The sequence below is a fragment of the Sapajus apella genome, unplaced genomic scaffold, assembly GCF_009761245.1.
Source record: "Sapajus apella isolate SASKATOON/1434 unplaced genomic scaffold, GSC_monkey_1.0 scaffold91, whole genome shotgun sequence".
NCBI lineage: Eukaryota > Metazoa > Chordata > Mammalia > Primates > Cebidae > Sapajus > Sapajus apella.
This window is the reverse complement of record NW_022437031.1, coordinates 2859408-2887314: the sequence shown is the minus strand read 5'-3', so window position 1 is coordinate 2887314 and position 27907 is coordinate 2859408. Positions and strand designations below refer to the sequence as shown.

Sequence of the window (27907 nt, the reverse complement as noted above, 5' to 3'; positions counted from 1 at the left end):
TACTAGCAGCAGAGGATAGAAAGCTGACTGGAGATCTAGTGAGGAGTCCACTAATTAGAGGCAACAGTCCCGGCAGCAGAAGAGAAGCAAATGTGACATTAAAAAGCTATTTGCAGAATGAAAGGTAGGAGATTGGGCACAGGGACAAGGCTAGGGAAATAAAATTGTCAAGAAAAAATATCCAAGGTCTAATGCTGGGAAAAGGAGTGGATAGTGGCGCCACCAAGTGACAGAGGGACATAAGAAGATGAGCAGAGTGGAATAAGAATAAAAATAATATATCTGCTATTCTGAATTTGAAGCTCCAGGAAACATTTAAATCTTGCCTCTGTCACTCCAGGCTATGTGACTTTGGGCAAGTTACTTATCCTTTCTGTGCCTTAGTTTCCTTATCTGTAATAATTGACCTTGCCTCAGAGATATTGTGAAGATATGTGGCAGTAACTGTAAAGCAGGCTGAACAGTGTCTACCATAGAGTAAGAATAAATAAATGCTAATTACAATTACTATTACAATGGAACGTCATTATGAGCAAGTCTAGAATTTTGAAGGATGCCAGGTCTAGTATGTCTGGGATGCAACGTGCTGCAGGGAGTTAGATGATGACAGATAGTGGAAGATAAGTCAAATAGTGAAGAGCCACTAGGCTAAGGAATTTTGGCTTCCCTGCAAGGAGGGGTTTTGGGGGTTTTTTGCTTTCCTTTTTTGTTTGATTTTTTGTTTTGTCACAGAGTTTTGCTCTGTCACCCAGGCTGGAGTGCAGTGGAGCCATCTTTGCTCACTGCAACTTTCATTTTCTGTCCTCAAGCAATTCTCATGCCTCAGCCTTTCAAGAAGTAGCTGGGGCTACAGGAGTGTGCCAACACACTTTTTGCCATTAATTTTAATGGCAAAAACCACAATAACTTCTGCACCAACCTAATAGATTTTTATGGAGACTTCATTATGTAGGCATGATTGATTAAACCATTGGCTATTGGCTATCAACTTGACCTTAAGTCCCTCTTCCCTCCCAAGGATTTTAGGAGTGCTATGCCAGGAAATGGGAGAAAGACCAAATATATATATTTCACAATATCACAGTAGTCCATTTATTTTTATTGCTGAGCAATACCGCATTTATGGATATACCATTGTTTTGTTAATTCTCTTGTTGATGAAAGTCTAGCTAGTTTTCAGACTGGCACTAAATAGTATTGCTATGTCTTTTGGTGGAAATAAGCACTCATTGTTCTTTGATATATACCCAACACCTCTACCCTTATTTTTTTTATTAAATTTTTTTGAGATCTTTGTAGATTCACATACAGTTGTAAGAAATAATACAGAGAGATCTCATGTGTGATTTACTCATGTTCTCCCAGTGGTATCGTATTGTAAATTATCCTTCAATATCACAATCAAGATTTTAACATTGACATAGTCAAGACACTAGGTATTACAAAGATCCCTCCTGTTGCTGTCTCGTAGCCATATCAATTTTTCACATTTGCTCCATCCCCTGCTTTATTATTTAACTGCAGGCAACCACTAATTTGTTCCCTTTTCCATTTCTATAATATTGTCATTTCAAGAATAAGGAATTTCAAGAAATAGGGAAATGGAAAACAATGCTATAGTGGCTTCAAACAGAACAAATTTATTACCTTATAGTTCTGGAGGTCAGAATGTCAGAGGCATTTGAACCAGAGCAACTTCATCTAGAATAGGGGCTGGGTAAAAAAAGGCTGAGACCTACTGGGCTGCATTCCCAGGAGGTTAGGCATTTTTAGTCACAGGATGAGATAGGAGCTCAGCAGAATATACAGGTCACAAAGGCCCTGCTGATAAAACAGGATGCGGTAAAGAAGCCAGTAAAAACCCACCAAAACCAACATGGCAATGAAAGTGACATCTAGGTGTCCTCACTGCTTATTATATGCTAATTATAATCCATTAGCATGCTAAAAGATACTCCTACCAGCACTGACAGTTTACAAATGCCATGGCAATGTTTGGAAATCACTCTATATAGTCGAAAAAGGGGAGAGACCCTCCGTTCTGGGGAAATAGCTCCCCTTTTGAAGAATATTCATAAATAATCCACTGCTTGTTTAGCATATAATCAAGAATAACTATGAATATACTCAATCGAGCAGCCTATATGGCTGTTCTGCCTATGGAGTAACCATTCTTTTACTTTCTTAATAAACTTGCTTTCACTTTAATTTATGGACCCGCCTCAAATTCTTTTTCTATGCGAGGTCCAAGAACCTTCTCTTGGGGTCTGGGGCGAATCCCTTTTCAGTAACAAAATGAAAGTCCAAAATGGGCTAAAACTGCCCTAAAACTAAGGTGTCCATAAAGCTGCATTTCTTCTGGAGGCTCTAGAGGAGAATCCATTTTCTTGACTCTCCCATTTTCCAGAAGCTACCTGCATTCATTGGTTCATGGCCCCTTCATCCTTCTTTAGTATCAGCAACATAACATATTCAAATCTCTCTGAATCTGATCATCTTCCATTTTTAACAGCTCTTGTGATTACATTGGGACTGCCTAGATAATACAGCACCCTTTCCCTATCTTATAATCCTTAACCCAATGACATCCCAAGTCCTTCTTGGCATGTAAGGTAATGTATTTATAGGTCCCATGGATTAGAACATGGACATCTTTAGAGGGCCATTATCTTGCCTGCCACATCCATCTTCCTGGAAGAAGTCTACCTGTTTTTCATTTAAAATAAACAAATAAACAAATCATTTACACACATACATCCCAATATCCAAAAACAGACAACATCTGGTTGAGGCTGGAGGGGATCTAGAGCTCCTTCACTTCCCAAGGCAACAACAGTTGGGATAATCATTAGCAAAGATTCCTAAGGCTTCCTCCTACACTGATGTTCTAGGGACTTAGAACTATATATACTACCTTAGAATTAAAGTTGTGCAAATGACTCCTCTTCCTAGTATATGTCTGCCCACCCCCAGGAAGACACATTGGACTCATCAAATATACTGGTGCCTGATTCCCAATACTGGAGATTATAATTTGATTTGAGGATGTGGTCTGGGCTTTGGAATCTTTAAAGGACTCTAATGTGAAGACAAGTTTTGGGGCCACTGTCTCAAAGGGTTGTTGTATGGTTTAAAAGCTCACAAAACATAGGATAACTGGGCCAGGCCTCATGGGCTCACACCTGTAATCCCAGCACTTTGGGAGGGCAAGGCAGATGGATCACTTGAGGCCGGTAGATCGAGACCAGCTTGGCCAACATGGGGAAACCCCATCTCTACTAAAAACACAAAAATTAGCCAGGTGTGACGGTGCATGCCTGTAGTCCCAGCTCATCTGGAGGCTGAGGCAGAAGGAGAATCACTTGAAGGTTGCAACAAGCCGGGACTGTACTACTCCACTCCAGACTGGGCAACAGAGAGAGACTCCATCTCAAAAAAAAGAAAGAAAGAAGAAAAGAACATATGATAACTTGCTTTTCCTTGCAAGTGTTGACTCACCAGGAAAAAAACTGGTGAGAGTACCAGGTCCAGGACAGTTTAAAAGGTTTGTCTGGCCTCAATTTCTTCATCTGCAAAATGAGGCTAACTGTATCTAGGCTACAAAATGTTTTATACATGTTTTATATGCTAGAGTGTAAAAGCAAAAAAAGTTAATAAAAAGAATTCAAATATACATGTTTTATAAACTATTAAGTACTACCCAATAGCTTTTGTACATACACACACTCTCCATCCTCACTTCACACTCCATTCCCCACTGCCTTCTGCAACAGGGCCCAAGGTAGCTTCCCTGACCTTTATTGGCACTACAATATGTGAGGATAGTAGGAAGTGGGAAAAGCCTGAAGGCCTTCCTGACAAGGAGGCAGGACAGGGCCTGACCACCCCAAGAGAAATCAAGAGATACAAATAAGTACCTCTTAGGTCCCAATGCCCAGCAAGTCCAGTAGCATCACATGGTCAATGCAGGATCCACATCTACACTAGAAAAGTTGGCCTGGAACTACATAAAGGGTGCAGGCTATTAAGTTAGACAGTTCTGTGACCTTGGGAAGTTGTTCTACTCTTTTGAGCCCATTCTTTCCTGTATAAAATGAGAATCGTCATATCATCCCTCTCCACAGAACTGAGGTATAGATGAAATGAGACCAAGGACAAGAAGGTAATCTATAGAGTAAATAGAAATTGCAGTGAAATATCTTACAGCTACCCATTCATACTGCAAAGAAAGACTGAGTCACTGTGAAGTCTTCCTACATTTTATTGGCATTGAAATAGAACATGGATTGAGCATAAACCCCTCCAAAAACAATTTTTTAAAAACCCAAAAAGTACACAAAAAAACCCTGAATACAAAATCTAACCTTTCTCCCCAACCTCCCTAAGGGTAAGTTACTGACCTTAAGGCAGCTATTAATAGATTGCCCCACAATTCCAGGTTTGAATTTAGCCAATATAGGGCATATCACCAAGTGAGTGTCATTATAATTCACAGCAATGCACACAAGACTCCACAAGGTCAGGCACAGAGTGAGGGTGGTGGGCAGGGGGAATTGAGGGAGGCTCTAAGCTAGGGGCACTGCATGGTGGGACAGGATGGCCCCTTGGGGACTGAACCCTGGGGAGAAGACAAACAGGAACAATAAAAACAAATAACAAGTACTTTAAGAATGGATTGTATGACCTATAGTGACAGATGACATCACTAATACTGAAAGCTTCTTATATTAATATTTTTGGCAAAATGTCATTTTGTAATATAATATATGCTTTCCAGGTGTGGGGGTGGTAAAGGAATGAGGCCAAAATGATCCTGCCCCGAGACTAATATCTTCTAATGGTGCATTAGCAAAGAAGGCAGAAATCAATATTTGGATATCACTGGAATACATAATACTGTAGAAAGTAGAAGAGCACACATGAGACAGAGAAGGAGGTGGATGCTCCTGGGTTGAGAGCAAGAGATAGGGTGTGGAAGGGACTAGGCCAGAATCCCCAGCAGCTCTCTGGTTTACACCTTCAAGAGGCAGAACATCTGGTGTCAACCTCTAACATCTTGGGTTAGAGGTTTGTCAAACAGAGGCAGGGCCCAGTCACCACTTTGGAGGGGTGTGATGAGAAGGGGATTTGGGGTACTTGAGAGGGTTGAGTAAACTGGGATCAGGGGCACAGGCTCCTCTCACCATACTCAGCTTCTTCCACTCACTCCCTAGTTAAGCCTACTGGCAAGATGAGTCTAGATGCCAAGGCCAGAATGGCTATGGAGCAGGAGAAGGAGCAGGAGCTATGGCCCAAGTAGCTCTGAGAGGGGAAGTGACCTAAAACCCCTGGCAGGGAAAATACTGAAGCCAGGTGTGAACATATCCTCTCTTTTCACAAGAGTCCTGATGGGGCTGGCTGGGCTTTTGGGTACTCATCCCTACAGTTCTAGCTGGAGAGGATTTAGGTATTGAAGCTGGGAGGGGCAGATCCCACAAAGTGACCACAGATCTGGAATAGTAAGTAAGGGGTAGCTCTGCCCATAGAGTTCACGTTAGACAGGCCTATACTCCTGTAAGAAATTGGGGTAGGATCTTCTACTCAGCCTTGCCAGAATAGAATGGCCAATATCCTTCTAGTATGTTTCGTGAAGCCTCTTGAAGGCACCATTTACCCTATCCACCCTGGGGAGAAACTGAGTCCCTAAAGTCAACGGCAAGGCTTATTGAGGCTGAGTTTTAAACAGGCCCAATCTGGGAGGTAGAAACAAAAGTGACTGAACATCTCTTTATCCTCCAATCATTACAAAACCCAAATAACTCTAAAAGGGATGGGCCTTGGGAGGCCAAATTCTAGGTCAGCTGACATACTAGAGCAGATAGCCAAGGTCCTGTCTCATTCCCTAAACCCTGTAATACTCCAACCCTGTAAATCTCAGGACCCTGAAGAAGAAGGCAGTGGTAGGGTAGGGGAGGGGAGCTAGCTTTCAACCTACTCCACACTTGACTCCCATAGGACAACAGTAAGTGTAAGGGTGTTTGCAAAATCAAGTGGGCAGTACCTCTGGGCTGGGGAAGTGGGATATGCTAGCAAGATAGATTAAATGGAACAGAGAAGAGAAAGGAGGTTCCATTGGCACCATAGTGAGCCATTCATTTGCTCAGGGAAGTGGGTGGGGGCTGAGAGGCTAGGTTTGGTCCCATGGCTACACTAAATGCTTGGCATGACTCCGAGGCTGCTCTAGTTAGTGGCTCCAGCACAGTATGAGTTAGGTGAGTTAGGTGTAGGAGTGTGGGGACAAGGAAAAAGGGAGGAGGGGTCCCTAGAGGCTGGGTGCCCATTACATGGACTCAAACTCATCAATGCGCTGCTTGGTGTTGCCCTGCCGGATCTGGCGCAGGGTCTTGTATTTGTCTCGGCCCAGTCGCATGTTCTCAGCATGGATCATGTCATTGGCAGTCTTCTTGGACTCATCTCGGGCATTGGCCAGCTCCGAAGTGAGGGCCTGCAAGGATGCACAGGAACACAGAGGTCAATGGCTTTCTCTCATTTTACCTCCCGTTATTTGACCAGACTTCCCTTCTCTTTTGTTTCCTTCTTTCTTACTCACCCTCTCTCTCTTCATATATATACATATACATATACATATATATACATATATGTGTATATATATGTATATGCGTATACATATGTGTATATACATATATATGTATATACACATATGTGTGTGTGTGTGTGTGTGTGTATAAAAGTCATTTCCAATTCTGCTAGAAGTGCAGTGGGGCAAGAATTTAAAAAAAAAATCACACAAACTTAGGGGACCAGTTGATAATGGGTATCCTTTAAGAGTAGAACAACATACCAAAGATTCAGGTGAGAATTTTGTCAACTAGATATTTTCTTAATGTAAGAGGTGAATGGAGTGAGTGGGAGGTGGGGCAGAGAGAAAATCTCAAAAAGGGAAGAGATAGCCCAAGGTCTGATTAATAAGTGGGAGATGCCTATCCTTAAAGCCTTCACTTAAGAAAGACTTGGGCTCCCATGCAGCACTGGGACAGGATCTTGTACCTATCCCCCATGATGGTCTAGGGAATGCCATGGGCTATTAAATCAATGCATATAGTTTCCTTGACCCTTGGCCCTACTTGGATACCTTCAGGTGCTTCTGCACACGCTCATTCTTCTCCGCCTCAGTGGTACGTTCCTCCTCACTGCGGTCCTTGGCCATAGCATCAGCCCGTAGGTCAGCACTAGCCTCTGCCCCATTCTCATCCTGCTCATCCTGCTCATTCTCAGCAGGCTCTGCCACATGAGGTGTACTCATGGCCGTCTTCAGCTCAGCACGGGTCTTCTCCAAGTCTTCCTGTACCATCTGGGCCTGTCCAGTGATAGGAGAGAAAAACCGTCAGACCACTTAAACTATGGCATCCTATATATGCCTAGAACAGTCTGGCAAGAGGCAGACACCGAGTAGGACAAGTCACTTCATCTGCCTGATCCTTAGTTTCTTCAGCCATAAAACAGGAGCAATTATACCAACTTCCTAGAGGTACTGGAGAACTCCAGTAAGTATCTGAGGAAACCATGAGTGCCTTTTCCCATGCTGCCTGCTGTGGGAAGTATGAAAGAGGGAGGGAGCCCAAATCATAAGGAATCTAAGAAGCTGTAACCTATGCATATGGTACCCATTCCCTCAATGCTTTGCTCTAGGCCCTGTATCTTACCTTCTGCTGCCACTCCACAGCCTCACTCTCCTTCTTCTGTCGGGCCATCTCCAGCTGGGAGATTCGAGCTGTCAGCTCCGCCATTTCCAAGGCCTATGGATAAATAAGAAGCCTGTGAGAGCTGGGCTTTCTGGTCCTCTGGGCCCAGGTGTCCTCAACTCCAGTTCCCCTGGGGTACTAGTAAGGAACCTCCTGTTCCACTTGCTTGCTGCCTCAGAGAGTCTTTCACCAGACCACTTCATTCCAGTCCCATCTTCCCTGACCACCACTTCCTTATAAGTCAGAGCTCCCCTACCTAGACTGTAGGCCTCCTGAAGACAAACAACATGCCATCTCTGTCCCTTCTTCATTATCCTTCCTCCTACCCCTCTTGCCAAGTATGCAGTAGGGGCCTCAGTAAAGCTTTGGCCATCACTGGGTCACTTCCTGAAGTGGTAGATCCTTTCCTGATATCCTAGAATGCTCAGGATTCCACTAAGACTCTTCCCAGGACAAGTATAGGAAAGACACTCAAGTGTCACAAGGTGATTTGAACAAGGAAGAAAAGCTATTAGCTGGGCATGGTGGCGCGTGCCTGTAATCCCAGCTACTCAGGAGGCTGAGGCAGGAGAATTGCCTGAACCTAGGAGGCGGAGGTTGCGGTGAGCCGAGATCGCGCCATTGCACTCCAGCCTGGGTAACAAGAGTGAAACTCTGTCTCAAAAAAAAAAAAAAAAGAAAAGCTTATGCACACCTTGGGTAAATCTCCCATGACAGCTTCCTCCTGAGAGACAGGTCTTGGCTCCCTCTACTCCCACCTCTGACAGTACAGGTGAAGGCTATATGTCAAGGTGTTTGGACCACAGGTTCTTAACTTCTGAGTCACAGAACCCTTGGAAACTGTGATGAAAGTATGGATGCCAAATTCCCCAAAAATGCATAGACACATAGTTTTGCATGTGATTTCATGGAGCAAAGCTTTCAAATAGAGGCAGAAATGAGTTCTAATCCTTATTTAGCCACAACTGTGTGACCTTTGGTGAATCTCTTCTCTGAGCTCTAATTTCCTTATCTGGGCATATTATCTCATACGAGGTTAATCCCATAGGGTTACTGGGAAGAAGAAATAAGTAAGGAAAAGGCAAATATTGCCAACACAGCAACATACAGTAGGAACTCAAGTATGAGTCCCTTTTGTTCCTTCCTCCTTCCCTTTCCTTTGTCAGGTCAATCAGCTCAGATACCCAAGGGTTAAAAAAGTGAACAAAACCTAAGGGTTAGGGAAGACTGCAAAAATTTCTAGGTCACACTAGGGACTTCTCAGCTTGTTGCTGAACTAATTATTTGCTGGAGGCCCGTGGAGTGGTAGCCTGCTCTAAAGAGCCACCTTCTAACTAAAAGTAGCTATTAGTAAGTAGGCAGACAAGGAAGAAAGCTCAGGTCCCACAATCCCAGCCCATCCTCCAGCTTTACCAGCTGTTCCTGAGTCTTTTTCTGGTCCCGGGAGGCCTGCAGCAAGGCCTCCTTGGCCTCTTCAGCTTCTTGACGCTCCTTGGCCAGCTTTTCAGCCTCACTCTGGGCACGCTTCCGTTCCTGCTCAAGTTCCAGAGCCCTACGGGTCTGTTCTTCCAGTTCTGGGCAGAAAAGGAGGGGAGAAGGCAGTGAAGAGCACAGAGATAAAGATGACACACTTGCTTTCTTCCTGGAAATGCCCTACCCCAGGACAAAGCTGGCAGAAAGTTCTGAGCTCTCTTCTTGTGCATCCTTCTTCTAGTCTGTAGCCACACCTGAATTACATTGCCTGAGTCAGGCAAAAGGGTCTCCAGCTCAGAGTTACGCCTGGAAAAAAAAACAATCTCCAAGGTGACTCCAAGCCTCACCTTGCTGAGCCTTCTTAGTCTGTTCCTCGATCTGCTTCAGCTTCTCCATCAGCTCCTCCTTCTCCCGTTCAATCTTCTCTTTCTCCTTTTCTGCCATTTCACGCTTCTTCTTCTCGTTTTCCAGCATAGCACTAGAGAAGGAGATAAAAAGGATAGAACAGGATAGCAAAGCTCTATAAAAATCTGGGGAGGCTGGACACAGTGGCTCACACCTGCAATCCCAGCACTTTGGGAGTCCAAGGCAGGCAGATCACGAGGTCAGGAGTTCAAGACCAGCTTGACTAACATAGTGAAACCCTGTCTCTACTAAAAATACAAAAATTAGCCAGGCATGGTGGCACCATGATAGTCCCAGCTACTTGGGAGGCTGATGCAGGAGAATTGCTTGAACCTGGGAGGCAGAGGTCGCAGTGAGCCTAGATCACGCCACTGCACTCCAGCTTGGGTGACAGAGCAAGACTTCTTCTCCAAAAAAAAAAAAAAGCCTTGGGAAATTCCAAGGCTTGCTGCCTCTGGGTCTCTCAGCCCCACATTTCCAACACATTCAGAGATTATGAGTTTGGGCCACCCTCCCTTAGCTCTATACCCTTGTCCTTATATCACAGCCCCACATAGGCCGGTGTACACGGGGCCCTGTCAATATTCCCCTGAGTCAGGAATCCTAGCTCTCCCACCAACCCACTGGGTGTCCTTAGCTATGTCACTGCTTTGCTTTTGTTCCCCTATGTACAAAACAGTCCAATAAGACCTGCCCTATCTACCTTGTAGGGAGACAAGTTTTGGCTCTGTGCTGGAATGAAGTGCTTCAAGTCTAGTAATCCCTATGGCTAGGGCATCAATCCTAAGGTATAATTCTGCCTGACATAAAGCCCAGCTCTAGGCTTCTTTTTCCCAGAGTTTGTTACAAATCTGGAATAAGTATTTGTTTTTTCTTGCCCTAGCACCTCTTCCAGGAACTTTCTTATCTCACTTGGCTAGGTATTCTCCATTTGAGCCCTCAAAATACTTGACTTACTCTTCTTCCCATCCCTCTTCTGTATTTTTTCTCCATAGCACTTCCTAACCATCTTATGTACCACATACTTTGCTTATTTATTATATCTGTCTCCTCCCCACTAGAATGCTAGATTCACAAAAGCAAAGATTTTTGATCTTATTCACTGCTCAATCAATATTTATTAAGTGACATGACCTTTGTGCCTTGAGTTATGGTTATATTGTTTTTCCTCTCTCTGCTATTAGACTGTGAGGTCCTACAGGGCAGGTTCCTGCAAGATCCAGCTCTGTAAAAACTGCCCCTCAAACTTGGTAAATTTTTTCTGAATAAATGTGAATATTGGTGTCTAACTCCTCATATATGAAGTCCTAGGTTGGCCTCATGTCCTGACTTAGCAGGCTGGGGACCTTTGAGAAGCTTTCTTGCCCTGACCCTGGTCCCCCACATTAGTGTGCAGCACCTACCGCTCCATCTGCTTCTGGTGCTTCTCCTCCCGAGCCTGTGCCTTCATCTGCTGCACCTCAATGGTGTCAGGCTTGCGACGGCGCATGTATAGTTCATGGTTCCCCATGCACAAGGCCAAGATCCGCTTGTTAATCCGCAGCCGGGGAGCATAGAAAACGAAGTCCTGGTGGGAAATTAGCAATCAGAAAGAATTTGGAGGGACAGGTGAAGGTAATCTTCTGCCTTCTAAAAAGCTAAATCCAAAAGCACTGGAAAAAATATTTAATCTAATCTCCTGCCCTACAGATGGGAAGACTAATTATCAGAGTGGTGAAGTGACTTGCCCAGGATCAGATAGCAGGCAGACCCAAGACTGGAAACCCAAGTTTCTTAACTCTGAAACCCATGTTCTTCCCACTAAATCACAATTTATTTCAATCTTTGCTTATGAAAAGCATCCTAAATTAGTCTTAATCAAGTTGAAGGATTCAAACTTTCTCTGCTAATTAGGGAACATGCTGGGTCTCAGGTAACCTCTTTTAGAAGCCAGATGATCCCTAATTAATACATTGGTGGGTGTGGTATGGGTGGCTGGACTGTTTCTGCAATATCCTAAAAGCAAATCCTACACCCAGCCCCTTAAATCCTTTTTGAAACAGGTAGGCTGCAAATACATATATAAACACATAAATCTGATCACTGCTTGTCCTGGCTGTTGTTGTTGTTTTTTTCCCATTTATTTTACTGCATTTTAGGTTTTGGGGTGCATGTGAATCTGGCATCTCTCCCCTTGCTATCTCTCCCCAACTCCCCACCCCCCACCATCCCCCCAACAGACCCCAGTGTGTAGTGCTCCCCTCCCTGTGTCCATGTGTTCTCATTGTTCAACACCCGCCTATGAGTGAGAACATGCAGTGTTTGATCTTCTGCTCTTCTGTCAGTTTGCTGAGAATGATGGTTTCCAGGTTCATACATGTCCCTACAAAGGACTGCAGGTTGCTGTTTTTAAAGTGAGCCCTTGATCTCAGCTGGCTTGGTTACTTAACTTTTCTGACAGAAGTTGAGCACGGCAGCAATAAAAGAAAACACACAAGAAAATCCAGTGTGTTTGAGTCTGTTACTACAAATATCACTGGACCAAAGTCACCAGCTGATGGGCTGGCTACCACATCCTCTGCCACTGACCACACATTGCTACTGTCTCATATAGCTTGGGGTACAGTGGAGGGAGCACAGGCTCTCAAAGTCAAATAATCTAGGTATAAATCCCAGCTCTACCATTTTTAGTGGTGTGATCTTGGGCAAATCACTCCATCTCTCTAACCTCAGTTTTGTCAGCCATAAAATTAGTATGCTGTTTACTAATTATCTGACCATGTTGCTGAGGGTGTAAGGAGATAATATGTGTAAAGTCCCAAGAAGGAGTTCAGACACCTCAGGGCTGGAGAAGAATGGCTGAGCCTTCATTAAAAGTGTCAGGCTCATCATGGTCACTGGGCCTTGGTAGACATGAGGTATCCCAGAAGAGGAGGTCCTCAGCTCCATTTTCCACCCTACCCACAATCACCAGCTATCTGGTCTTGTCAGCTGCAGGCAACTAGTGGGTAAGAAGTGTGGCAAGTGTGTTAGAGAAATGAGTGATCTTAAAGCACTATCTTGGTCTTGGGTTGCTCTGGAGAAAAGTCTGAGAGGGCAGCAGTAAAGTTCTACCAAGAAGTTTGGAGGATCATCTTTGGATTTGGACTTCTCTGGCCAGAGCCCTTTCTCCACAATAAAAAAGAAATCAAAGCCTGGGTGTGGTGGCTCATGTCTGTAATCCCAGCACTTTGGGAGGCCAAGGTGGGCAGATCACCTGAGGTCAGGAGTTCAAGAGCAGCCTGGCCAACACGAAAGCCCTGTCTCTACTAAAACTACAAAAATCAGCCGGGCACAGTGGCACACACCTGTAATCCCAGCTACTTGAGAGGCCGAGGTTGCAATGAGCCCATATCATGCCACCACACCCCAGCCTGGGCGACAGAGCAACAGTCCATCTTAAAAAAAAAAATTAACTATGTGAACGGTGTCCACTTTTGGAGCCAAGGGGCTTGGAAATATGAGATGCATTCTGTTTCCACCCCAGAACCTCAGTGCAGCAGAGACAATAGCTAAGAAGCAGTACTTAAGACTGCCTGTGGCTCTCCCTCATCCACAGTGAGGGAGACAAGTAGCAGAGTGGTAACAGGTACAGAATGTCTGCTGGCCATTTCTTGGCTTCAACATCCCCCTCCATTCCCAATCTCTATTTGTGTTTCCTGTTTGTGCACGTGCACATGTGCACGTGCACGCACACATACACACACACACACACACATCAGAAAAGGAAGACAAAAATGGAATAGCATGATTGCTCATTATGCAGGCCTTGGCAAATACCTGTCTTGATCAGAAAGAGGAATCACTCACCGGGGCTTTTTTGTCAATGGGCTTGATGACAAATTTCTTATCATTGAAAGAGATGTTCCTGATTTCACTCCAGGGGAAGCCTATCTTGGGAGTCAGTCTGTAGAAATGGAAACCAATAACATCAGGACAAGGGCCAGACAAGAAGGACATAGATAACTGGTGGCTTGCCCTCACTGTCACACCCAAGCTTCTGTGTTTCTCTTTTTTTTTAAATGTACAGAGATGAGGTCTTACTATGTTACCCAGGCTGGTCTTGAACTCTTGGGCTCAAGCAATCCTCCTGCCTCAGTCTCCCAGAGTGCTGGGATTACAGGCATGAGCCATTGAGCCTGGCCAAACAAACACTTCTCTCTGAAGGAGGTAGACTCAGTGCCAGCTCAGCCAGTGTCATCACATGCCACCAGGTCAGTTGCCAGCACTGAGAGTTCACTAAAGGATCTCCTGATACAACTAACATATGATTCCTTGTCTCAAGTTTGTTTCGTTATGTTTTTGTTTGAGGCATGGAACTTGTGACAATTCCTCAAGGGAATCCTCAGCCCTATTTAACTGAGTCTCTTCTATCCAAGCTTACAAAAGTTAGAGAGAAGGTAAATAATGAACTCCAAGATTCAGGAGTTATATGGAACAATAATCTATTGCTCTCCATCCTCACCAAGAGTACACCAAGTGAAAAATATAGGCAAGTGAGATAAGACTACAGTGAGTGGATTACAGGTCAAAAGACACATAATCATCATATGAGACCAATTACATATCCCAGTAAGATAAACTAGGCCTGCATGATCTGATAAAAACATAATGAGTGTCACATATATAATTTTTTTTTTTTGAGACAGAATTTGGCTCTTGTTGCCCAGGCTGGAGTGCAATGGCGCGATCTCGGCTCACTACAACCTCTGCCTCCTGGGTTCAAGCAATTCTCCGCCTCAGCCTCCCGAGTAACTGGGATTACCAGCATGTGTCACCACGCTCGGCTAATTTTGTATTTTTAGTAGAGACAGGGTTTCTCCATGTTGGTCAGGCTGGTCTCAAACTCCCGATCTCAGGTGATCCACCCTCCTCAGCCTCCCAAAGTGCTCGAATTACAGGTGTGAGCCACCACACCCAGCCACATATATAATTTTAAGTTTTCTAGTAGCCATATGAAAATAAGTAAAAAGAAACAGATGTAATAAAATTATAGTAAGTTTAAATAACCCAACATATCTAAAATATTGTCATTTGAACATGTAAATAAATGTTTTTTAAAATATTGAGACATTTTACATTCTGTTTTTTACACTAAGTCTTCAAAGTCCAGTGTGTAGTTTACACTTACAGCACATCTCAATTCAAAGTAGCCACATTTCAAGTGTTCAATAGCCCCCATGTGGCTGGTGGCTATTGTAGCTGACAGTGTGAGTCTAGTCAATACAGGGTTTAGAGGCCTAAGGGAAGTTGTGAAATCATCTGGGCTGGACTAAATTAGGTAGAAAAAAGAACTGAGGTGAGACTCAAGAGGTATGGCCCTGCTCCTTGGTGAAAGGTGAACTCTAGATGTTAAAGTGACTTAAATAAACTAAAAGAGATCTGAGATATACCTGTCATTCTGCTCATAGATGTTGAGACCCAGGGCATCCACCCCCAGCCACAGCTCTGAGCCTTTCTTGTTCTTGATGCTGAAATAGTTCACACCATACATCTCCAGATCTTGGGCAATCTTCAGATATTCCAGGACAGCATCCTCCCTAAATGACACAGAGTTGCGGGTCAAAAAGGGAGCCTGTGAGTCAGACCCAGGGAGATAGAAAGCCTGCTTGTGCTGTACTTCTGATAAGGATTTTGCTGTTAGGAGTGGGAAAGGGGACAAAAAGCTAGCAGATGATGGAGAACAGAGCACAACATGACTTTTTCAAAGCAAAATCTCCTAGCAAAAACCTAGGGTCTATGCTCCCAAAGGGAATAAAGATGGACTGACCCTTGATGGCCTCTGGCATGTTGGCTGCCATAGAAGCAATTTTCTTTCTCTCGTTCATTATGACAGCCTCTTATACAGGTACATTCTTAGCAGGGCTCAGAATGTAGTGACGGCAAAATGATCTTTGTTCTGTAACTAGGCAACCCTCAAAAATGCTTTGCCATGTTTAAGAGCTCCTCCCTCATTTCCTTCTGGAGAGGAGTGGGGTAGTTCTTGGCGGCCCATCAGCTTCCTGGACATCCTGAGGTCCCCTCCATCTCTTGATAGTCAAAATTGTTTGGGCTACCAGTTACCACCACTCAACGAAACAAGCAAACAAAAAACAGCCCTGTAATGGTCCTAGTTTGCCTTCTATTGTCCCTATTTCCTCTTTCTCCCACACTCACCAATGTCCCTTGTCATCCATCTCTTCTTCCCAGAATGCATTATCATTCTCCCTGTATGGGAAGTGAGGCCCACCACTGCTGGGGCAAGCTTACCTGAGCATGCCACGGTGTTCCTCATGCCACACCTGGATCCGCTCCTCCCACTGGTCCTTGTTGAGTTTGTGCTGCTCCAGGACTCTGGAAAGGCAATGAGTGATGAGTAGTTAAAAGCACAAAGCCCCTGTGCAGGAGAGAAGGGAAGCCCATTTAGCTTTCTACAGGGTTGATGCAAAGAGGATGCAGAGTCAGCCAATTGAGATCACACTGGAAGTGGACTGTAATTATAGCAAGAATGTATAAAACTAGACGCAAGGAATTGCCTGAAAGGTAAGAGAGCTACAACACTGAATGATGAAAAACAACAAGCGGAACATTTTCCTTTGTACCTTTATCCACAAAATTAAGTGATGTGCTGTAGTCCCTAAGCATAGCAGTAATGTATCAGAAGTTTGTGCTGACTTTAGAGGCTAACAGTAGGGATGGACCTCATGGAGCCAGGTACACTCTCTCCTAGATCGTCTTGGGACAAACAGCCTATGTTTATAAGAATACTGCTCAGAGATGAAAGGATGGCCTTTGGCTACAGAGCAAAGAATTGAGTCCTAATGTCTTTGAGAAAAACCAACAGGTCCAGCCTCCCAGACCTACCAGATTATAAAAAAGATTTGCTTTAAACATGCCCTCTCAGATATCATAGCAATGACTCTGGTAGAGTCCCCAGGGTACAACCACTATCCCTAATATCTTATGTGTGTGTGCATATATGCTATAGTTCCAATGGGACTGTGGTTCCCAGAATGAAGCAAAGCTTTTCCTTCTAATCCAAAAGACTATGGAAATGGCCATTGGGTATAGCAGGAAAAAAGTCAGTGCTAAAATATTAAGATGCTAAGGTTCCAGGTCCGGCTCTGGCTCTGCCTCAGATGAACTGCAGCAGATGTGGAAAGTCAGTGTGAGTACCTCTGCACCTCTATGTCCTCGGCCAGGAAATAAGGACAATGCTTGCTTCGTTCATTTTGTGTGTTATTGTGACGCAGAAATAAAATGAGTGTTTCAGAGCTTTCACCTTTGAAGTTTACAAAGCGAGAAAGCTCTGTACACTAGTTGTCAATATTAAAAGACTATCTGAGTTCCCCTTGTCCCTGGTTTGTCAATTTCTCTCTCTCCCCTGTGAACTTCTGATGTAAGATCTTCCTTCAGTAAAAAGAACTGAGAAAATGGAACCAGGGAGGGGTGAAAGAAATTACTGAACCTCTGGTTCTATATAAGCACCTGCCTCCAGGGTAATAAAGCTCTGTAATCAGGTAGACAGAGGAGGGAAAAGGCTTTTTCTTTGGAAAGGCAGAAAAACAACTGCACTACATGCAAATGTCTCTTGAGCAGCATAACACAGACTTCAGACAGACCCCAATGAAGCGGAACAGATCTGGCATCCCCTGTGGGGCAGAAATTGGTCAGCTGTGGGCTGCAGCCCCTTCTGACCAAGGCAAAGGAGGGCAGGGAACCACCTTACCTCTGCGGTAGCAACTTGTCTCCGGCCAGGTAGCCAGATTTATGCACCTCCTTATTGAAGTCGCCATACTTAGACTGGACAGCATACGAGGCCAGCAGCACAGCAGTCTCAGGTGGGCAGTAAATATCATCATTGAGAATGCCCTCTTTCACTTGCAGAAAGAACAGGCGCTGAGTGATGTCCTGGATCAATTCCTCAGACACATCCTCAGGGTAGAACTTGGCACGGAACTTAAAGAGCAGGGGGCTTTCCTTCCGCACATCCTGGGCAGTCACCTGGGAGCAGTAAGGGTTATGAGCTCTCAAAAAATAGGTTTTAAGGGTGATGGAGTGGCTGTAGGTTGAGGAGAAACACTGAAAGGTCATCAATTTGCATAATCTTAAACAGCTGGATGGCAACCCTCCTGGCAATTAAGAAAAACAATACATTACTTTCATTGGGGACTGAATTCCATGCCTGTAATCACTTTCAGTTGGGAATTTCTTCCTGAAATTACCTTAATACCAACTGATGATCAGAAGTCTTCAAACCACTTTTATCTGACTATATCCAACTACCCCAAATTCTGAGGGTAGGCATAAGCTCTTCTTTTAAGCTCCTCCAACTTCATAAATTAGCAAAGTAAGGACTAGGATGTATGACTGAGGCTTGAGAATTGTCTAGACAAGAGCACAAATTAGATCATCTTTTAAAGCCTGAAGCGGATTACTAGATTGGCTCCACACTTGTCCAGAAAAAGACTCAATTCTAGGAAAATAAGACTCTACCAGCAGAAGGTGGGGTACCTACTCCTAGACACAATCAGAGAAGCAAACTTCAGGACAATATGGAGACTTCTAAGTACAAGGCCAGCCAGTTTGCAGATACGAAGATGGAAGGCTACCAAGTTCCTGTGGAGATGCTGCTTGGGGTGGTGGAGAGCTTGCATGGAGTCAAACTATCCCATTTGGGGTCCAGTTGAGGTAAAAGATCAAGAAAGGGGGAAACATCTGTATGGGGTTCAGGCATCAGTTGACTGCTGGAGTAGGAGCAGCATAAGACTGTGAGATCTTTCAGATTTTTTTTCCAGTTCAAGAATCTGTGGCTCTTTTTAACAAATCTCCTAAAGCCATTGAGTTGGAAGAGATGAAGGGAATACTGATTCTCTCTTGAAGAGCCACAAGTGGATTTGATCCAAAACAAAATAAAGTTCAAGCTAGAGTTCCCAGTAGAAAGGGAAGAGTCTCTTCTTCTTTGAATGCTGGCCATTCTCACTGTTAGAAGTCAAAATGGAGACAGAGCAAGAGCTTTGCTTTGGCTGAATCCTCTGTCTTTATTCTGATCCAGGTGGTCAGCAGACCACCCAGTCATGGACACAGTCCTAGGTATCCAGGATTTGCCAACTAGCACATGGTACCCTCCCAGGAAAGTTCTGGAAAAGAAAATAATTCTAAATCCAACAGAGGAATAAGCAGTTACCTTCTTATTGAGTTTCAGCCAGGTGGAGAAACCTTTAGTGTCCTGGTACTGCAGACCAAAGAACCAAACTTCCCTCAAGCCAATAGTTTTCACCACCTAGAAGAAAAAACCAAAACAACCAATCATTGATTGAATACCTCCCCTGTGCGAGCCACAGAGGACACAAAGTTTGAAGCCAATATGATCTCTTCTATTAAAGGGTTTAAGGTGCTCAGGGTCTGGCAAGAAAATACACTTAAGCAGCAATGAAGAACTGATGTTCGCAGCTCTCTGCACTAAGTACTGCTGAGGTAGGAAAGGAATCATTTCTTATGAGCACTGACACATACCAAGAACCCTACATCCATCATCTCCTTTAATTTTCACAATAGCCCTATGATAGACTTATAATTAGGTCCATTTTATAGATATCAAAAATGAGGTTCAGAGAAATAAAATAATTTGCCCAATGTTCAGGTTGTGAGTGACAGAATTAAGGTTCAAACCAGGTCTGTTTGACTCCAAATCCATGCATATCCAGTAATTTCTGCCACCTCCTCCCTCCCTCTAAAATGTCATGCCAGTTCCCACTTCCATGATGAATTAAAGACTGAAGGTGAAGATGGTTGGATTAACTCCTGCATCTTGTTCTCTTGGGTTGCTCCCATATATTGTCCTTTATCCTTAGCAACTGGGGTTAATACCCACACCCTTAAGACTGAGTTCCATTTATAATACCCCAGAAAAAGAATGTTTGAGAAGACAAAGTAGAGACTGTGAAGGATCCTGAAACCGTGGTGTGCCTGGGCTCTGAGAAGATTTTTTTCAACTCTGATAAGAGCCCAGTCATGATTACTCTAACACAAGTTTAGGTGGAAATGAGGGTAGAAATAGGGTAAGTCTCTCAGTGTAGTAGCTCAGGCATCCCCTGTTGTCCTGAGCCTCCTGGCTGAACAGTGGGCAGGAAAGGGAGGCTTGCCAAGGGAAGACAGATGAGCTCTGTTCTCTAGTCCCTGACATTAGCATGTTAATGGTCTGGCTGTCAGCTCAACCCCAGCATACCCACCACTGTCGATGGCAGTGGTGAAGCTGAGCCACATCCTAATGAGGTCAGGCTGGTATTAAGCAGTCTTCTTTATTTTGTTTTTTAGGGGAAGGATGCAAGTGGAAGGTTAGGGTAAGTTGAGTAAAGAATCATAGAAATATACCTGGAGATGGAAGCAGGGAACAAGGACCCAGTGTTGCTGATGTCCTTCCCTTATGAGCAAATTAATATCTCCCTTCAAAACACACACACACACACACACACACACACACACACACACTTTCTCTCTCTCTCTCTCTCTCTCTCTCACAAAGATACACATATACACGCCAACACTGTATCTGCAAAGTTTCTATTATGCATCCAAAGTCAGGACCCACAGTCACACCAAGTTTACAATCTAGAGCTCAGAGGCCCCAAGGAAAAAAGTAGCTCATATTTACTAAGCACCAATCATGTGGCAGGCACTGAACAGTAAACAATCCTGTGAGAGAGCAATTATACCCATATTATAGATGAGGAACTAAGGCTTAGAGAGGTAATGCGTCTAAAATTACAGAGCCATATAGAACCCTGATGTGTCTGACTCTAAAGCTTGTACCTTTTCTTCTCTAGCATGCTATCTCCTAATGCCAAGTGCTCATATGAGCTTAGAACTCCTGGGCTTCTCAAGCGATTAATTGCCTTGTCTCTCTTTTGGCCCACATATACTATCCAGATAATAATCTTTGATCACCTCTGCATTGAGATATGCTTCCTGGCATTCCCACTAGACCGAACCAACAACCACTTTGGGGAGAAGCCATGTCCCCCAACTCATCAACCTTCATTGCTCACCAGGTCAGCCTTCCCATTTGTAGTTTGGATCAATTATCAGGAAACCTGGGCAAAATGTTCACTTCTGTCTCCAACTAGCTGCATGATATTAAGGTAGGACATTTCCTCTCGGGGCCTCAGCTTCCTTATCTATCCAAAATGGGGGGTATGGCTTCAATGATCTCTTTCTTCTCTTACATTCTATCATTGTACTGATTATGTTACAAGGTTATTTTGCAAATGGTTAATAAAAACAATCCCATTTCACAACTACCTTTTGTTGATTTGGATAATTAGGAACATGTTTAGAAAAGATCAGTGGTGGTGGGAGGTAACGGGGAAAGTTCAAAAGCCTGCCAGAATTCAATGGCCAGGTGAGTCCCTGACTCTAAGTCAATAGGCAGCAGGAACTGTCAGAAAGTTTCAGATGGAGAAATATGAATGTTTATGTTGAAAGATAATCTTGGCTTTTTGCAGAGGATGGAGGTAGTGGGTGGTTGTGCATAGAAAATATTTTTTAAAGCACCTCTTATCTCATCCTAGATCTTAAATAGGGCCTAAGGCCTAATTAACAGTTCTAATCATTTTCCACAGGGTTGCAGAAGAATAGTGTGTCCAGATGCAATTGGCAGGAAGAGGCAAGATCCAAGAAACACTCTAGCCAAGAGAGAGAGAGAGAGAGAGAGAAGACCCACTAAAGATGCTGAAGAGAAGCTGGACCATAAGGGCCAGGATATTAGGTCATGTCGGGGAGAACAGACTGGGAACAGAAGTAGCAGAGCAGTGCTATGGGTTGGATGTCATTTGTCCCCACCAAAACTCATGCTTATGCTTCATTGTAAGTGGCAGTGCTGGGAGGTTGAATCATTAAGAGGTAGTGTGTAATGAGAGGTGTTTCGGTCATGGGGACCCTGTCCCTGTGAATTACTTGACCTTCTGTTACATTATGAAGCAGCACAAAGGCCCTCACCAGAGGCTGAGCAGGTGCTAGTGCCATGCTCTTGGACTTTCCAGCCACCACAATTATGAGACAAATAAACCTCTTTTCTTTATAAAGTACGTAGCCCCAGGTCTTTTGTTGTAAGAACATAAAATGGTCTCAGACAAGCAGCAACTGGCCTTTGCCTGTACTAACAGACTAATTGTAGAGGCTCAAAGACTCCAACACTGAAACGAAGCGAGGTAGGCACAGACTATGCAGCCAGTCCCAGAATCCCAGGAGTGAGCCCCTCAGCCTCTTTTTGTACCACATTGTCTGTTTCACTATTGGATGGGGGTAGGACTGTGATAAGAGAAGGAGGATCATGGTGACTAAAGCATTTCTGAGATCCAGAGTAACTGAAAAGTTGGACAAAGTAAAACCTAAAGCAGTGTCAAAAAAACAACAACAGAATTCCGGCTCAGTGGGGGGTTTTGATCTCTTTGAGCACTGTCTCTTCCTTTGTGAACATAAAGAAATCAGAAAGATAAATTTTCTACTTCCTTAGGCTCTAGGGCTTAAAGAGATGAGTAATACCTCTCAGCCTGCACTGAAGTCCCAAAGTGAGAAATTGAGGATGTGGCAGGAAGGAAATATGGTCTGAAATCAGAGTTGAAACTGAAAAAGAACAAAGAACAAAAATGGATGACTCCTGACTCCAGGCTACAAGGAAATCTCTAAGGCCCATGAGGGTGCTGTGAACCATTTTAACAGGCAACTCTAAACCCCTTTTCCAAGCCAAGTTTTTTCTTGCTTTCAGCTTTGCTTCCAGTTGAGACCTCCATTCCAGAGGAAAGAGAAACCTATTTTCAAATGAGAGCTTAGCATCTAGCTTCCAGTTCCAGGAATAACCTCTGTGGCTCCAGTGACTAGGGTCCTTATCATTCCACTCCAAGAAATGGCTCTATCCCTGAGGAAAACAAAAATTCTTTATTGGCTCCTTTTGACCTGACAGCCAGCTTATCTGATCTTAGACAGTATTTCTCAAAACTGCCATGGAAAAAATCCTGAAGCAGCAGAAAATAATGAATGGATATACCCAAGGGACACAGAGGATGTGGCAGGGGGAGATAATAGGTAGATGGCTGAAAGGCAGCTATAATTTATTTGAAGCCTCGGGTTTAGCCTTCATTATTTGTGCAAATTTTATATTCTACTCCATAAATAATGAATTTTTAAAATTATTACAAGTAAAATTAATGCTCTAGAATACTAAATCACATTCATCTCACAGCTTTGTGTCCCTCCTGGAGCCTGCCACATACACCTAAAGAAACTAGGACTTCAGTTTTTTAGACACTAGCTTAAGAAACTAGAGGCTGTGTATTCTACTCAGCTCCATGACTGTGGAGAGTTACAGGATTCAAGCAACATAAACTGGAAAACTGAGGTCCAGTGAAAAGAAAAGATCTGCCTCTGAGTAAACCTTAATTAATTATCAGAAGCTTCTGGAAGTAAGAAGAAAAAAAACCTTTACCTCCTTTTGGCATGTGGAGGCAAACTATATCTGAGGTCTGTAGAGGGGAGGGGAGATCAGGTCAGCTTAGGAGCCCAGAGATTCTCTTCTTGAATCTCCCAGAGCATGGCCAGGTGCAGTGGCTCATGCCTGTAATCCCAGTATTTTGGGAGGCCGAGGTAGGCAGATCCTTTGAGCTCAGGAGTTTAAGACCAGCCTAGGCAACATGGTGAGACCCCATTTCCACTAAAAATACAAAAAGATAGCTGGTGTGGGCACCTGTGGGCCCAGCTACTCAGGAGGCTGAAGTGAGAGGATCACTTGAGACTGGGGGTGGGGCGGGGGGGTGATGGTTGCAGTAAGATCACACGACTACACTCCAGCCTAAGTGACAGAGTAGACCTCGTCTCTCTAAAAAAGAAACACACACACACACACACACAAAATTCTAGAGGAGAATGAGGAAGTAATGCTGGAGTCACAAGAGAAGAACTGTGTGAGAAACAATGTGCAAAACTGCATCAATGCCCAAACACCTGAGGCCCTCAAGATACCATTACAGGTTTCTCAGCATCTACATCAGCCACCCACCTGAAAGCAAATCATTGCACCACTGGAAAGCACCAAGATGGGCTACCACTATTGCTGTTTCTGTTATTCCACATTGCCTGTAATCAAGTGGCCACCTACTCTATAGCAGAGAACATACTCAGCCTATGTTCTAAGATTCTTTCTTTTTGTCTTTTTTTTTTTTAATAGGGTCTTGCTGTTACCCAAGGTGGAGTGCAGTGGCCCAATCATAGCTCACTGTAACCTTGAACTCCTGGACTCAAGTGATCCTCCAGCCTCCGCCACTCAAGAAACTAGGACTACAGGCATGCACCACCATGCCCAGCTAGTTTTTAAGTTTTTGTAGAGATGGGTTTTTGCTATGTTGCCCAGGCTGGTCTCAAACTCCTAGCCTCAAGTGATCCTCTCACCTTGGCCTCACAAAGCACTGGGATTACAGGCATGAGCCAACATGCCTAAACTAGCAAGGGTTCTAAGTTTTGGAAGCAGGTAAAGTGAAAGAAGGTTCCAGGGGACAGCTGACAAAAAGCATTGGGAAAGCTGGAAATGCTATGTGCCCTGGTTTAAGCCACAGCTATACCATTTCCTAGCTATATGACCTTAAACAGGTAATTTCACCTCTGTAAGCTTCAGTTCCTCATCTATAAGATAGAGGTCCTCCTACTATAATAATAGATATTAGTTATTTTATAAAATAAAAAAAAGAAAAAGAAAAAAAAAGGTTTGCTGTCCTCAATGAACAGTATTCAAGTCCTAAGTACTTCACTGAGCCAGAAAAATTCCTGACTTCATAGCTCCCTCATCTGAACTCTCAGGGCAATGCCACCTACTTATTTAGTCCTTAATAAGAATCATCAATATTAGAATGCTTGGTATGCACCAGGCGCTTTATTTATTTGGGGATTAAATCACAAAATCTCTGAGATTAGCATGATTATCATTTTACTAAGGAAAGGAAAGTCCTGAGAGGCTAAATGAGCCATCCAGGGTCACACAGCTAAGTAACAGGACAGAATTCAAACTCAAGGCTGATTCTAAATCCTATGCTTTGTATACCACCCCATGCGATCTGAGCCTCAACACAGTTTATTTCATTCCTCTGGGTGGAGAGTTGCATGTGCCTTTCTATGCCTTTATAGGTAAGGAACTCCCAGTTCCTGAAGAACAGAGATGGTGTTTGACAGACTAGACCTTCAGTCAATATTGAATGAATCAGTGAATAGATGAATGAATCGATGCTTTGAGATTTCACCTCCATCTTTGAGCACTGCCTTTTAGTGGCACCTAGGCAATCAAAGATCAAAAACTTTAGAAGTCCAAGCAAGTGAAAGAATCACTGTAGCAAACCATGTTCTCTCTCCCCTCCAGCTGTAAGCACACTCAAAAGAAGAGAGGTAAATGAGAGAAACTGTGAGCCCTACTTTCCTTTCCCACCAGGCCCTGGCATGCTATGGCATTCATGCTATGGCATTCCATTGTTGCCTATTGTTTATTGCTTGTGCCAAGGAGTACTTCCTCTCTGGTTGGCTTCCTCTGTGGTCATCGGCCAAATGACTGCTGGGTTCCAGGATGGCTGTAAAGCTTTTGCCAATTCCTCGCAAAGAGTCTAGCTCCTTCCTCCCAGGCCCAGGCTCCACCAGGAGGACCTCCTTGAATGATGGGTCCCAAGGGCCAGACAGAACAGACTCCCTCCCTTATTCCTCATCAAGTTAGAGAGAGAAGAGCTAGCATTCCCCAACTGCCTATGAACATATACATCTACTACCTCTACTGATTCCTGAGCTGACCTGCCTTGGCTTCAAGAGGGCCAAATGCTCAATTCCTTGAGTTCAAATCTTTTTCCCTGTATTTTTTCACCTATGGGGTCCACCTCTGTCCCTCTGACCCACAGAACATGACTGCCCCCTTCCTTATTATGACAGTCCTTCAGAGGTCTGAAGACAGAAAGCATATCTTCCTTGAGTCTTCTCTAAGCTAAATACTCTCAATCATCCCAAACAGAGTAGTGCAGTGCAGGAAAAGTATAGTTTTGTCATCAGAGTTGTATTCAAAATTCTGTATCACAACTTACTAACTACATGACTAGGGTATGTTCTTTCACCTCACAGAGGCAAGATCATTGTGAGGATTAAAGAACCTAGCCAGGGATAGTCCATAGTACATGTTCAACAAATAATACTTCTTAAGATAACACTGATGGGAAGTCATAGACTTCTTGGTTTCCAAGTCTCTCAAAGGCTTTGTTTGGGAAGCAATAGCATTCAGAACTAACATACGAATCTGGCCAGGGTTCCCTACTATCTGGGCTTCCCTCAAAACCACCCCCACAGCACACAAACCAAACCAACACCAACAAAACACCACCAGCACTGAGGCTTTTTGAAGTTAATAAACCTCTTTGTTCAAGAATGTTTCTGCCCCAGGCTCCAAATCATGCCTTCCTCACCCTCCACAGCCGTCCCCCTGCAATGCAAATGTACAAAGCCCCAGTGTTGAGGGTAGGGGATGGCATCATCTGGTGTGGGAGGGGGAATGAGTAGAATCAGGGCTCTTGGAAGGAGTATAGGTAAGTGTCAAAGGAGCCTCTGGCTCCCAGCTGGTCCATAAAATCTGCACTGACTGACCCCCTCCCCCTCAAATAGCTGCTATCCAGAATGATACTGCTGTCTAAAGCAAAGGGCCCAAAAGCCTATGTGTTATATGGACACCTCCTTCCTTTTGTCTTAGAGACAGTAAAAAGCCTGTCAAGGAAGAGATGATCCCCCTGCCAACTAGTCCTACCCCTTCACATATGCCAGCAGCTGGTCATACTCAAGTGAGGTATTTCCCTCCTTTGTACAGAAAAGGATTGTCTGAATTCCCAATACTGGGAACAGAAATGGGAGAGAAGGAGATATAGAATGCACAAATAAATGCCAGAGATAATTTTTTGAGAGGTAACAGATTTGAGAAACAACTTAGGCATTGTACAGAAGAGAAACTGAGACCCAAAGAAAGGAAATGTTTGTATCACAGAGAGTTAATGACAGAGCCAGCCCTAGGGCCCAAGATTCATGACTTTCTATCCAGGTCCTTTTGATTTCACTAGGCTGTCCCTTTAAAAGTTCTCTAATATAACCTGCATGTGAAGGGAAAATGCAAAACACAATTATAATTAGAATGCATTTAGTCATTCCAGACTAGCACTGTAATCACTTGTGAGCTATATGAATGCAACTATATCACTTTAATTGTAATAAACTTGTATTTAAATATTCCTCAGAATAATTTGTAGTTTCACAAATTAAGTAGCAATGATTATACTTTGCCATTCAAAGTAAAACAAACACAAAACAAACTCCAGAGAAGTAAGTCCACCTTAACCTAAAGTTAGATATTCTGAGGATCATTAAGCCCATCTCCTGACTCTCTCAATTCTAGAAATTTTTCTTTACTATTTTATTTCTTTTCTTTTTTTTTTCTCCTAGAGACAGAGTCTTGTTCTGTCACCTAGGCTGAAATACAGTGGCGCAATCATAGCTCCTAGTAACCTCGAACTCCTGTGCTTGAGCAACCCTCCTGCCTCAAACTCCTGAGTAGCTGGGACTATATAGGTGTGCACCACTATGCCAGGCTAATTTTTAAATTTTTGTAGAGACAGGGTCTTGCTATGTTACCCAGGCTGGTCTCAAACCCCTGGGCTCAAGTGATCCTCTCATCTCAGTGTTAGGATTACAGGCATGAGCCACTATGTCAGGCTAACTCCAGCTCAATTAATAATACCAGAAGCATCATAATATTAGAAAGGGATCTATCATTTATTACTTCTCTACTATATACTGGATGCTTTCTTCCAGCTAACACTTTCTTCCCTATTTGTGTTTTCTTATCTTTCTCATCTATTTCTAATTTATCTTTTGGATTAGGCATCCTTATATGCCTCTATAATCAGTTTTTTGAGTAACAGGTTAAGATACAAAACATAATACACTCACAAAAATCCTGTGAGGTAAGTAATAGATTTTTTTTTTTTTTTGGATGGGGATACCAACCCACAGAGTTCAATAATTGTCTCAAGGTCTAACTAGGAAAATGAGGATTTTGTGTCCTTATCTGTAAAATGTGTCAGTACTAATTCATGCACTCACAGAGCTTTGTGGAAGTCAAATGCTTACCACAGTACTTAGCATACAGTATTCATGGATGACGTGAAGATAATTGCTTACTCGCCATAGTGAAGAGGTCATTCCCATCTCCAAACAAAGAGGTGTCCTTTCAT

At 43.7% G+C, this 27907-nt stretch overlaps 1 protein-coding gene across 2 annotated transcripts in view; it reads right to left on the bottom strand.

Annotated features, from left to right (window-relative positions):
• Positions 1-4243: 4243 nt before the first annotated feature.
• Positions 4244-27907, bottom strand: part of MSN (moesin) — a 77745-nt gene continuing 54081 nt past the window's right edge. The window contains exons 3-13 of one of the 2 annotated variants that reach the window (XM_032255813.1): positions 18805-18900; positions 17347-17621; positions 15888-15971; positions 15032-15178; positions 13449-13545; positions 11024-11187; positions 9563-9693; positions 9156-9316; positions 7704-7796; positions 7133-7357; positions 4244-6484 (exon numbers count right to left, since the gene is read on the bottom strand). In XM_032255813.1, the coding sequence (XP_032111704.1) occupies positions 6320-6484; positions 7133-7357; positions 7704-7796; positions 9156-9316; positions 9563-9693; positions 11024-11187; positions 13449-13545; positions 15032-15178; positions 15888-15971; positions 17347-17621; positions 18805-18900 (1638 nt within the window). In that variant the 3' untranslated portion in view covers positions 4244-6319. The remainder of the gene's footprint in view (positions 6485-7132; positions 7358-7703; positions 7797-9155; positions 9317-9562; positions 9694-11023; positions 11188-13448; positions 13546-15031; positions 15179-15887; positions 15972-17346; positions 17622-18804; positions 18901-27907) is intronic. The other variant, XM_032255814.1, reaches the window with a different exon arrangement.